Source organism: Antechinus flavipes, chromosome 1 (assembly GCF_016432865.1).
Source record: "Antechinus flavipes isolate AdamAnt ecotype Samford, QLD, Australia chromosome 1, AdamAnt_v2, whole genome shotgun sequence".
Classification (NCBI taxonomy): domain Eukaryota; kingdom Metazoa; phylum Chordata; class Mammalia; order Dasyuromorphia; family Dasyuridae; genus Antechinus; species Antechinus flavipes.
Genome location: NC_067398.1, coordinates 656791575 through 656804217, shown reverse-complemented (window position 1 = coordinate 656804217; position 12643 = coordinate 656791575). Strand labels below are relative to the sequence as shown.

Below are 12643 nucleotides of genomic sequence, written 5' to 3'. Positions count from 1 at the left end.
CAATCAGGAACCCTCTCTGTCCTATGAACAAATCACCAAAAGACATGCCCAGTCTCCATGGGGAGCTGCAAGTGTGTCCTTAGACAAAGGTTCTTTCCCTTTGAGTTCATCAAATTGATCAAAGGAACACTCCTGATCAAAATCCATTACATTGGCTCCCTTGCTACTAAAATAACACTTTCCACATTATGGGTGTTATTGAATGATTGAAGCATCAACACTAATTGAGGAAAATAAGGACTACATGTGCCAGAAGAGCCAACCCACCTCACTTCAAATCCTCAATTCAAGTGAAAACAACCTGCCAGTGAAGACCTTGAGCTCAGAAGCTATAGCAGTAGCAACACTGTGCAGGAACCCAACCCTCTTTCCAATCTGATCTTGTATCCCTCATTGAAGTGATCAGCTCTTGAGAAGAAGGAGACCCAACATGCCTGCCATTATCAACTGCCTGCACCAGACAGGAAAGCTCCTAATAGAACTATATGAGAGAGCAGTATACCTTGCCCATTAGACAAAGGATTTTTTTTCCCAATTCAAGGGATGAATAACACTATGGAGATGAAGCCCAAGAATGACTTCTGCAAATGGTGCTGTCCTCACTCGGCAGCTCCTAAAGAATCACAAGATAAAATTCTCACCAGCAGAATTCTTAGAATCTTCAAATGGTTCAATGTTATTGGGCCTTCCCATCCCTACTGAGCTCTTAGATTTGCAACTAAAAGCTCCTATGTGTGTCATTTCTAGAAGGTAAGCTCCTTAAAAGCAGAGATTGCCTTACTTTTCTGCTTAAGTAGAAAATAGTTTCAGCACTTTGAACAGTGTTTTGCATATCATTGGTGCTAAATAATTTTTTTTTCATTGAATAGTTGATTTAAATAGACTAAAATTCCAAAGGGAAAATCAGTCCAAGAAAGCTAGGGAGCTTTCTAGAAATTCTGAAGTCACAAAGAAAAGGAACTCAAATTTGAGGTAAAGGTGCAATTGTCTACATAGAGAGTTCCCTAGCCAACTTTGAGTTTAAAAGCAAAAATGCTGAAGAACCAAGCAAGAACAAGTAGCAAGCAGTATCAATACAAGAGTATGGCATGGTCCATAAAGAGGAAATTGATGGGGAAAACAAAACAACCAAAAGGGAGCTTCAAAGCTATGGAAGGGAGGGGAAATATGAGAAAGAGGTGAGATAACATGAAGGAGGAAAAGATACTGAAAGAGAGAAGTAAGAACTGGCTGTCCCAATGCTTTGAGTTCTATTCTATTAATCAAGGAGAATGTTATGGGAACTGGAAAAAAACAAAACAAAAAATGGACATCAACTTTACATTAGCCAATAGAATTAGGGCAATCATGAAAGAATGCCAACCTGCCCTCAAATTCCCTAAAATTGCTTTATATCCTAGGATTTTCAAAGAACTGGCAGATTTGATCTTTTGAAAGATCAAACTGGAGGTACTGGAGTAGAGACCAAATGTCCCAGTTGTTTTTTTTTTTTTTTTTTAATTAAAGAATAAAGTTTGCAATACAATTCTAGGATGTATTATTAAAGAAATGCTTAGTTAACATGTGGGAAAGGAACAAATGATCACAAAATTAAGAATTACTTCATCAGTAGGTTATGCCAGATAAACCTCATTTCCTTTTTTGACAGATTTACTAGATTGGTAGCTTGAGGAATGCTATAGATCTATAGATACAATTAACCTAGATTTTAGCAAAGCATTTGACAAAATTTCTAATGCTATTCAGATCAAAAAGATATAGATTAAACAATAAACTCAGATTTTGAGTTGAAAGGGATCCTAGTGTCACAGATCTAGATTAGGAAAGGATCCCCCCCCCCCCATACCCACAGGTCCTCTTAACAAGTCTCTTTTTAAAGAAGTGAAAGCTGAAGCCTAGAAAAGAGAAGGGGCTTGCCCAAGATCATACACTTAATAAATGACAGAATTGGGATTCAAGTCAAGATCTTGATAGCAGGTCCTACCCTCTCCAGGTTGCCTCTTCCTAACAATTAGGGGATTTGAGCAGTTTGATGGCCAGATCAAAACCCATCATCATGAATGGCTTAGTGTCAACTTAGACAACTCTTGTTAATGGTCCTTAGGATCTATTCTTGGTTTAGTGCTATTTAACTAATGGCTTGGATTAAAATATAGATCTCATGTTTATGAAATTTGTGGATGACAATGCTGAAAGGAATTGTTAACAGTGAATAATACAGAATTCTTAGATTTTGACTGAATCCAATAAAAGTAAATTTGATAAGAGGAAACATGGGAGCAGCTAGGTGGCATAGTGGATAAAATGCTGTCAAAAGGACATGAGTTCAAATTACCTGTCTTACCCTAGGCAAGTCATCTGATCCTGTTTGCTTCAGCTTCCTCTTCTGTAAAATGAATTGGAGAGGGCAACTAGGTGGCACAATGGATAGAGCACCAACCCTGAAGTCAGAAGGACCTGAGTTCAAATCTGACCTCAGGCACTTAAAGACTTCCTAGCTATGTGACTGAGCAAGTCACTTAACCCCACCTGCCTCAGCAAAAAAAAAAAAAAAAAAAAAAAATGGAGTAGATGGCAAATAGTCACATAAGGAGGAATAATCATTTATTCAGTACCTACTATGTGCAGTTATTGTGCTAAGCACCTTATAAATATCTAAGTTAATCCTTACAACAATCCTGGGAGGAGGTAGATGCTATTATAATCTTGACTTTACAGTTAAGGAATCTGAGACAGAGGTTAAATGGCTTTGCCCAGGACCCCACAGCTAGGAAGTATATGAAGCCAAATTTGAACCTAGGCCTTGCTAACTCAAAGATTTCATTAAAATCTCATTCTTGCTTTCATGTACAAAATAGAGAAGGTTTGTCTGGATAATAGTTCATCTTTTAAAAAATCTGGGATTTTAGTGAACCAAAAGCTTGATATAAACTTGATAAAAACTAATGCATTTGTAAGCTTTCTAAAGAGTGACATAATAAGAATTTGCTGCACTCTGCCCTGGTCACACCATATCAAGTATATTGCATTCTATTTTAGGTACCATATTTTAGGAAGGGGATTAAGAAATTGTAAAGCTACTAGAAGAGGGTGATCAGAATGGTGAAGGTCCTCTATTCTCAATTGTATGAGGAGCATTTGAGGATTTATGTGTGTTTATCCTGAAGAAAAGAAGTTTATAAATGTCTGCAAATATTCCTAAGGCTTTTGTGTAAAAGAGAAATTAGATTTGTTTTCTTAGCTCCAGAGGACACTAGAAATGAGTGAAATTCAGAGAGATGTATTAAGGTGCCATATAAGCAAAAACTTCCTACCAATTAGAACTGTCCAAAAGGGGAGCCAAATACTCCCAGAAGTAGTGGATTCCCACTGACTGAAGGTCTTCAAGCAAAAGCTGGAGGGACTTCCTAAGAAAGTTATATCCTCTGGTCTTTCAGATAGTTTCCAATGCTAAGATTCTATGAGTAGATTGGAGGCGTCAAGTGTGAGAAAGATTATAGAGGTAGAATTAACAAAATGTCATAGATGACTCCAGCATTTTGATAGTGGGTACTATCAACAGAATTAGTAGAATAAAAGAAAAAGAAAGGAAGCAAGCAAATTATTTATTTTGTGCATACTATTTGTCAAGCATTATGAGAACTATGATGAGTATTGTATAGTACCTAATTTTGAATTTTAGATGTGAGCAGAACATATAAGTAAAGAATGTTTACTTGGAGAAATGATTGCATTTCAGATTAGAGATTAGGACTATTTGTATAAATACTATTTATAGAAGCATAATGATGATTTTTTCACAGTTTTCAAATACATTATTTTATTTATCAACAACCCTATTCAACCCTAAGTTTGGCAAGTCTCTCCATTTTACAAAGGAGGAAATCAAGGGCTTAAATTACTTATCCACTGTTATGTCTCTCAGGAAAAACAGAGTCAGGACTAGAGAATTCAAGAGTCATGACACTAGGATGTCTTATAATTTTGTAACTTGTGACCCAGAACTGAAGTACTTTGTTTTGCATGGACTAACTTTGACATTAGAAATCTCTTATCCCTTTGATTCTTGCCCCCCATTTATGGATTTCCCTTAAGATTTGGATCATAGTTAGAACTTTTCTCCCTTTTCCCACCAAAAATAAAAGGGAAAAGGCCTACACGGCTTCCTCGAAATCACTGAAGCTAATAAAATTTGGCATATAAGACAGTCTTTGCAAAGGACTTGTACACAAAGCCATGCACAGTCAAAACCATTATCCTTCCCTGTCTAGTATGTTCTACTTTTCTCAGGGATCTATGCACTCTTCCAAATTTATAGTACTACACAGGGGATGAAAACTTCTTTAAAAGCAAAAAGTGTTTAATGTTATTAGGGTACTATTATCTTTACCCAAATCTGTACAATCCACATAATTCACAGTATCAGTGAAGGACAAAATTCATGTCATGGATTTGTCTCTTGCCAAACCTCTGTTTTGGACCCAAAATTGGTCCAAGGAACTTTTCATTGCCCAGGAGCTCCTTCACTGCTCTACCATGCCAGGCTTTCTGCAGCTCTTCATTTAGTCCACGAGCCCCTCATCTGGAACTCCATATCTCTAATGCTGCAAAGTTCCCCAGAGAATAGGTTTCTTTGAAAGGGTTACATAGTTGCATTAACTTTATTTCAGGGAACTGGGTATGTGTCCACCCAATTTATCTCCCCACTCCAATATCTGTCCAGTTCTTCAGACTCTTTTTTTAGAGGCCAAGTCCAAAGATTAGCCTATATGAAACTATCTGAAGGAGAAGTCATCCTTGATAGAGTGTAAAAGAGTAAAAACTAACCTTTTCTAGAGCTAAGACTTCAATGAGGAGGCACATTTTAAAGATGACTTGGTGAACAGAGCACTGGACCTGGGATCAGGAAGATCTGAATTCAAACGTGACATCAAATACTTGTGTGACACCTAACTTCTGCCCCAACTTCTTCATCTGTAAAATGAGGATAATCATAGCATCTGCTTCAAGAGACTTATTTTGAAGATCAAATGAGATAATAGATGTATTTTGACAAGGCTTAAAAGTAATTTACAAAGTCCTGCTGCTATCATTGTTGTTCTTATTCTGTTGAGTATATCTTTACACTTAAGAAGGGTAAATACCTCTAAATTGGAGTTTAGAAAGATCCCAGATTTTTATTTTTTACTTACTTTTATAAGCTTGAATAAGTCATTCATACTCTCTGGACCTCAGGTTTCTCATCTTTAGAAGTTTCTAAATACTATAATCCTCTTGATTCTTCAATAAATTCAGAAAAGCAGCTTTGGAGCAAAGTACCCTGGTTCAGATGTGTCCCAGTTGAATAGACCAAATACTTTTACAACTCTTCGAAGAGAAAAAATCAGGTTCATAGAAGTGGAACTGAGTGCTCTGATGGGACTGGGAGAATCAAGGAAATCGGCTCTCCCTCAAATGTTTAATGAATGGGAATCATAGGTAGTTTATCCAAGTCACTCCCATTCTCAACTCTCACAGTTACTCTTAATTCTTTCCCTCTTTCATCCTCCATATTCAATAAATTGCAGATATGGATTACTTCTAGATTCATACAAGCTACAAGCTGCATGTGCATTACCACATGCCTGCCTACTTTAGTAATTGCTTAATTGCTCTCCCTTTCTTTTCTCCTTTTTCCAATTCTTTCTCCACACTATTGCCAAATTGCTATTCTTGATGAACAACAGGTCTGACCATGTCCCTTCCCTACTGGAGAAAGTTCAGTGGCTCCCTATTGCTACAGAATAAAATGTAGACTCCTCTGGCTCTTCACAGTTTGGCTCCAACTTTTATTTCTAGACTGATTTCATAGCGCCGTGCACACATGCACACACGCACACACACACATACTACATTCTAACCAAACCTGATACTTATAATATAGCCTCTTTACAGACATATCTACTTTGCTGCTTCTGCAACAAAATCACTTCCCAATAAGAAATTCTGTCCTTTTGTCCCATCTTCATTTAAGAATCCCTGAATCCCTTCAGTGCTCAGCTTCAGTGCCACTTTTCACACACACACACACACACACACACACACACACAAAACCCTTTTCTAAAGGCCCCCCCCAATTTGCATATATTTTGTATTTACTTCTTTGCCTTATTCTCTTCACTTTCCCCTCAATAGAATGTAAGTTCCAAGAGGACAGATATTTTCTTTTTTGGCACACAATAAGCGTTTAATAAGTCACAAGCATTTATTAAAGGACTATATGCCAGGCACTGTGGTAAGTGCTGGTGATGCAAAAACAGGTCCTGCTCTCAAGAAATTCACAGTCTAATGGAGGAGAGACAACATGTAAACTAATATATTGAAAAAGTGTAGATAATAGAGGGAAAGTACTAGTGTTAAAGGGGATTGGGAAAGGCTTCCATTAGAAGATGGAATTTTAATTAGGACTTGAAAGAAACCAGGGGAGCCAGGAGAGAAGAGGGAGAGTAGTCCAGGCTGGGGAGACAGCCAGAGAAAATGCCTGAACTGAGAAATGGAGTGTCTTGTTTGTGGAACAGGCCAGCTTCCCTGGATCTAAGAGAGTATAGGAGGCATAAGTGTTTAAAAAAAAAAAAACCAGATTATGAAGGACTTTGAATGCCAGAGGAGTTTGTATTTGATTCTGAAAATGATAAGTGTGTGACACTATCAGATCTGAGCTTTAGGCAGATTTTTTGCTGCTGAACTAAGTGAAGATGGACTGGAGGCAGACAGGTGATGAGCCTGCACCTGGGCTGTGACAGTGTCACTGGAGAAAAATGTGGAGCTAAACTAAATCCTATAGGGAAAAGCAACGAATTTGGAATTGAAAACAACAGATCCTTCCTTCTGCCACTTACTAGTCGTTCAAGAAGCAAATATTTAAAGGCTTGTCTGTTAGGTAGAGACAAAAAGGAAATAAGTCCAGAATGTGTGCCTTCCCTTCTCCAAAACTCAATTTCTTTTTTTGTTCAAAGAGATCAGATCTCCAGTCCCTTTGAATTGTCTAAGCCAGGATCTATCCTTGAGATCCAGATGAGGGGGTGGGGCTTGCTCTGATTCCCCAGGTGTGGGCAGGGCACGGAGGCTGAGTCTTCGACGCTCCGGAAGAATAGAAATTCGAGGAGGGCGGAGCCAAGGGGTGGAGCTTGTTGAACTAGGTGGAGGTCCCAGAAGGCCCCGGGAGAACTGACTCGCGCCCCGCGGGGGATGGGGGCGTTGCAAAAGGGAGGAGCAAAGAAGGCGGAGGAGTGCGTCTCGAGCCCGCAACCGTTGGCAATCCTACCCCGCCCCCATGATCACGTGTTGAAACTCGGGCGCCCGGGATTGGGCAGTGCGGCGCGAGGGGCGGAGCGGAAGGTTCTGGAGAGGGCTGGCGGGCTCTGGAAGCTTCCGCCGGGCGGGTATATAGCGTCCGGGCCGGGGCGGCGGCGGAGCCGTAGGGACGGCGGCGGGAGGGTGGGGGCCATGGGTAAGGATTACTACCAGACGCTGGGCCTGGCCCGGGGCGCCTCGGACGAAGAGATCAAGCGAGCCTACCGCCGGCAAGCGCTACGCTACCACCCGGACAAGAACAAGGAGCCTGGCGCCGAGGAGAAGTTCAAGGAGATCGCCGAGGCCTATGACGTGCTCAGCGACCCGCGCAAAAGGGACATCTTCGACCGCTACGGGGAGGAGGGTGAGTCCGGGGCCCGCGGAAGCGGGAGCGGGGTCAGCTGGGAGAGGCCCGGGCGGCGCTGCAAGAGGCCGCTCCCGGAAAACCAGGCGTCTCCTTGAGGTCGGAGTCATTGGGCCCCGGGCACGGCGCTCGCGGCGAGGCCGGGCCCCTGCGAGCCTGCGCCGTCCTCCTGGAGCCTTCCTGCCGGGGGATGGGGCATCTCTGACGTTTGCTCGGCCCCTGTTCGCCCCCGAGTCCTGATGTGGTTTTTGCAATAAACAAGAGTTACTTTTACCCCTCTAACCCGTTGGGGCTGCTGGCCCCCGACCCCGGTGCCCATTGGCTGTGCTGTTCTGCATTCCGATTGGCAGCTTTTGGATGAGAGGTGGAGACCTGGCTGGCTCAGCAGCTGGCTGTCATGTCTGTAGAAGCTTCTAGCATGTTTGTTAGTCATTCCCCGAGAGAAGTTAGACTGGAGATAGGGAGATTGTCAGGTTTTACTGCGGGCTTCCCCAGCCTTTGGGTGTGGACTGGAGTATACTGGTACATTAGGCGGGGTCTGCTTTTCATCTTCCCCACTCTTGAGCAGACTTGTTTGATGACTCCCCTCATCTCCATTTTCCTGCAGGATATATATTGGAAATTCACCTAGATGCTTTCATATGAGAATATTAATGATAGTTTAAGCTGTCTTCTGAATCCAGCAGTTAATCTGGGGCTTTTCTCTACCTCATTCCAGTAAGAGAAAGATATAGATGTCTTGGATATGAAGTATTTCAGTGGGGAGTTGCAGAACTGCAAGATGCTATAACTAGTTAAACTTTGCTTTGAAAAAAGGAGGGGAGATTAATTTTTTTCCCCAGCTTCAAGTAAAATAATATCTTTAATTTCTAAGCTTCTTACAGACCTTGAAGGTCTGTAAGAGAAAAATCTAAAAGGACTGATCTGTCAGTCAAAGTTGAAAGAGCATGGGGATAAAACAATAACCCTTCTTTTAAAGGGTTAACTATAAATAACTGGAAATTGCATTTTTTTGCCATTTAGAAAAAAAGGATCTTCTACAGGATGCAACAGAAGTCTTTATAAAATTTAACCTTATAAAGCTTAAAACTGCAATAAAACTTTTGGGGATGGCTTTTATATCTTGACCTCAAAGAGTAACCAGCTGAAATCTAGGTTGGAGAATAGAAGTCAATAATAAGCTGTTAAATTCTCAATCTTTATTGCTCAGGCTAGCATTATATTATATTCTAGCAATTTCCCTCACAGGCTTAGCAGTTCAAGGCTAGGATGCAAAAAACCTAGCAATTTCTTCCTCCTCTTTATAGATAAGACTGTTTCTCTGTCCTGAAACAAGGTTGTTTCTAAATGGGAAAAACGATCAAAGTGGAGCATAAAAGCAATGCTTTTTAATTCTCTAATGACGTTCAGATGTTCCTCTTTCTTTAGTTGGTGGGGAAAAAAGGAGTCCTAGAGCAAGAAGAGCTGTTTTATTTGACCAACATTTTGAATTTTTGGTGTTTTTTTTCCTTTCTTTTTCAGGACTGAAGGGTGGTGGCCCTAGTAGTGGTAGCAGTACTGGTCCTAACGGTGCCTCCTTCAGCTACACTTTCCATGGGGACCCTCATGCTATGTTTGCTGAGTTCTTTGGTGGCCGCAATCCTTTTGACACCTTTTTTGGTCAACGAAACGGGGAAGAAGGCATGGACATTGATGACCCATTTTCTGGCTTCCCAGTGGGCATGGGTGGCTTTACCAATATGAACTTTAGTCGACCCCGCCCCACCCAGGAACACAGCCGCCGAAAACAGGATCCCCCTGTCACCCATGACCTGCGGGTCTCACTTGAGGAGATCTATAGTGGTTGTACCAAAAAGATGAAGATCTCCCACAAGCGGCTTAACCCCGATGGGAAGAGCATCCGCAATGAGGACAAGATCCTGACCATTGAAGTGAAAAGAGGGTGGAAAGAGGGGACCAAGATTACCTTCCCAAAAGAGGGGGACCAAACCTCTACCAACATTCCAGCTGACATTGTCTTTGTTTTAAAGGACAAGCCACACAATATATTTAAGAGAGACGGGTCTGATGTGATTTACCCTGCAAGGATCTCCCTCCGTGAGGTAAGACAAGACCTATATAGTGGTCCACAGCTGTGATTTATAGTCATAGGATTCTGGGCTTTAATGATCTTAGAGAATTTGACTTTGGAGTCTGAAAGTGACCACCAGTAATGAAACGCGGGTCCGGATCTTTTGATTCTATACTACATTGCCTTACTGGAGACATAACACTCAGCACAATTTAGAGGAATTCTATATTTTGAATGTTCATGTGTAGTTAGCCATGCAGATCTGTGCAAAGTATGCCACACTTTCTAGAACCGGTACCAGGGGTTCCTGTAAAACAAGTTGAAGTGAAAGCATAAGTTACTAACATTGGTAGAGAGTTAATCCCTACTCAATCTAAAAGTCTTTGTTTAAGGTCCTATAAGCTGCCTTAGAGAAGAACTCTCTCCTCCTTAGTTGTTCATCTATTTAATCATATGCCTTTGCTTTTAGGCCCTGTGTGGCTGTACAGTGAATGTCCCAACGCTGGATGGCAGGACCATACCCATAGTGTTCAAGGATGTCATCAGGCCCGGAATGAGGCGGAAGGTTCCTGGAGAAGGCCTTCCCCTCCCCAAAACACCAGAAAAACGTGGGGACCTCATTATTGAATTTGAAGTGAATTTCCCTGACAGAATTCCCCCGTCTTCAAGAACCGTCCTGGAGCAGATCCTGCCTATATAGCAATCTCTGCTCCTCAAGGACTGAACCAAGGACATTTCCAAAGCTCAAGGTTTTCTGGACCATCTCCAACAGTTGTGGGCCCCCAGGGTGGGAGGGACCACAGAGGGTTTTCATATGCTGAATGTTTCCAGAGAATATATTACAATCTTTCAAAGTCTTGCATTAGGCTTCAGTGGTTTTTCAAACAATAGGTTCACAGGTAATGGGGTAGCACAAAAGCATTCCAAGGAATTTGACCCTCTTTAATGGTGCCAGTATAACTAATCTCCTCCCCCTTTTCCCAGAAACAATTAAGTTTTCTGTCATCTCCAGCTCAGACCCTGAGTTGTATCAACTACCCTTGAATATACACACTCCCTCCTTTAGATGGAAAGCATTATACCACATAATTGGACTCTGCTGTTCTTTAGCATTTTTGGCTCTTACTCTTAGTTGATGTCTGCCTGGAGTACAGTCCTGGTTACAAGACCATTTCTGCTCCTCATTGCTGTTTGTGGTGTTACTGATATGTATTTTATTCCAACTTTGTCTTCACGTGTCTCATTTTTGCTTCTGAAAATAATTACATCCTTTCTTGCTGTCCCAGAATGAAACCTTATAATTTACCTTGAGAATTGCCTTGATGGTGTCCAAAAGCCAACAAAAAGGGAGGCTTGGGTAACCAGTGGGGCATTCTAAAATTCTTTCTCTATAGTCATTTCTTTATAGCCCATTCATAGGCTGGGGTCCATTATTGTCTTTTCCTCTTATTGGCTCACCTGGGATGTACAGGATATCGCATTAACCCTTCGAATCCCTTAACCCCTGACCCAATCTGAAGAAATGGACTCTGGACTCTTATCAAAGGGATCCAATCCTTTTGAATTTAGCACAGCCCTAGTTATAATCCCTTTTGATAAAAGGGTCTTTGCTTCTGATACAGGAGCACCATGGATCTTCTGTAAATAATTTTTGTATAAATCTGTATAAATTTGGTGTGCACTTACAAAAAACCCAATGCATTACAGCTGCTGCTCTCTGTATGGGGCCATATTGGAATTAAAATGAAATTTTTGGGGTTGTTTTTTTTGGAACAACTTTGTCTCTTCCCTGGAAATGGGTCTGGTACTCAGGCCTATAGATTTAATTGTAAGGTTGCTGCTGCAGACACGAGACCAAAGCATATGACTTGTCAATGTGCAGTACGTCAGGATTAAAGACTGATGCTAAACACAGGAAAGCCTTCCCACGACTCTGTTTGGGGGGTATTCTAGATCTGGAGGGGTGGGACTACTTGGGCTGGGGTGGGCTGGGAATGCAGGGAAGTGACCAGGTGACCTTTTTTCTTAAGGCCTGAAGACTTAGTTGTGGATAAAAGACTCTCCGATTTTTCCAGACATTCTTGAGGGTTTTTGATTGCCATAGAACCAGTTCTACAGTGGTTCTTAGCACCACTTCCTTGAAAGGCAGATACACAGTTCAAATATTAAAAACAAAGTAGTCAGGTTTGAGAAGCAATGGTTAAACCTGAGTTATTAACTAAAGCCACTGTTAACTACTTCCTCCTGAGGAATCTACCCAGAGAGTAACCCTTCTGAAAACTTACTAGATTTTTTTTTTCCCTAGAGTAAATAGTTGCTGTTTTGCTGGTTTAGGGCTGACCTAAGAATATTTTTTTTTGGTATCTACACCTATTAAATCAAACCCTGAATCTGACCAATTTATTGTATGACATGGTCTACTTCCTGGGTAAAGACTTCAACCAAAAATAACAAGCAAATTGTCAAACATCTACCATGTTCTAAACTATAGGGATACAAAAAATAAACTATCCTCAAGGAGTTGACATACTGAAGAGGAACTTAAGAATTCTTGAAGCCCCTCTAACACAGCTACCCATCACCCTCCTTTCTAAAGACAAGCATCGCTATATATCAGTCCTGAAATGAGTGAAAAAGAGCTTTGTTTAAAGGCCAAAAAAAAAAAAGGTGACCTTAAAAGACAACGTGATAGGATCAGAAGTGTGACTTCCTTGACGTGGGAGGGCTTAAAGGTAGTTTTCTGTTGGAAGTTGAAGGTATTTTGAGTAGGAAATCCTTTCCAATCAACTACTTTATTCAGCTGTCTTGCTGAGTGGAAGGTGATTTACATGTAGAAGTATGGCATACTAGAAAGACCAAATTTAAGAGAGACCTTG

General features: G+C 41.2%; 1 protein-coding gene across 2 annotated transcripts in view; it reads left to right on the top strand.

Moving 5' to 3' along the window:
- The window catches only part of DNAJB1 (DnaJ heat shock protein family (Hsp40) member B1), a 48057-nt gene extending 36371 nt beyond the window's left edge, over positions 1-11686 (top strand). Inside the window, exons 1-3 of one of the 2 annotated variants that reach the window (XM_051971716.1) lie at positions 6208-7696; positions 9218-9798; positions 10237-11686. In XM_051971716.1, coding sequence (XP_051827676.1) covers positions 7228-7696; positions 9218-9798; positions 10237-10467 — 1281 coding nt within the window. In that variant the 5' untranslated portion in view covers positions 6208-7227 and the 3' untranslated portion in view covers positions 10468-11686. Of the gene's footprint in view, positions 1-6207; positions 7697-9217; positions 9799-10236 lie in introns of those variants that run through there. The other variant, XM_051971717.1, reaches the window with a different exon arrangement.
- Positions 11687-12643: the final 957 nt, after the last annotated feature.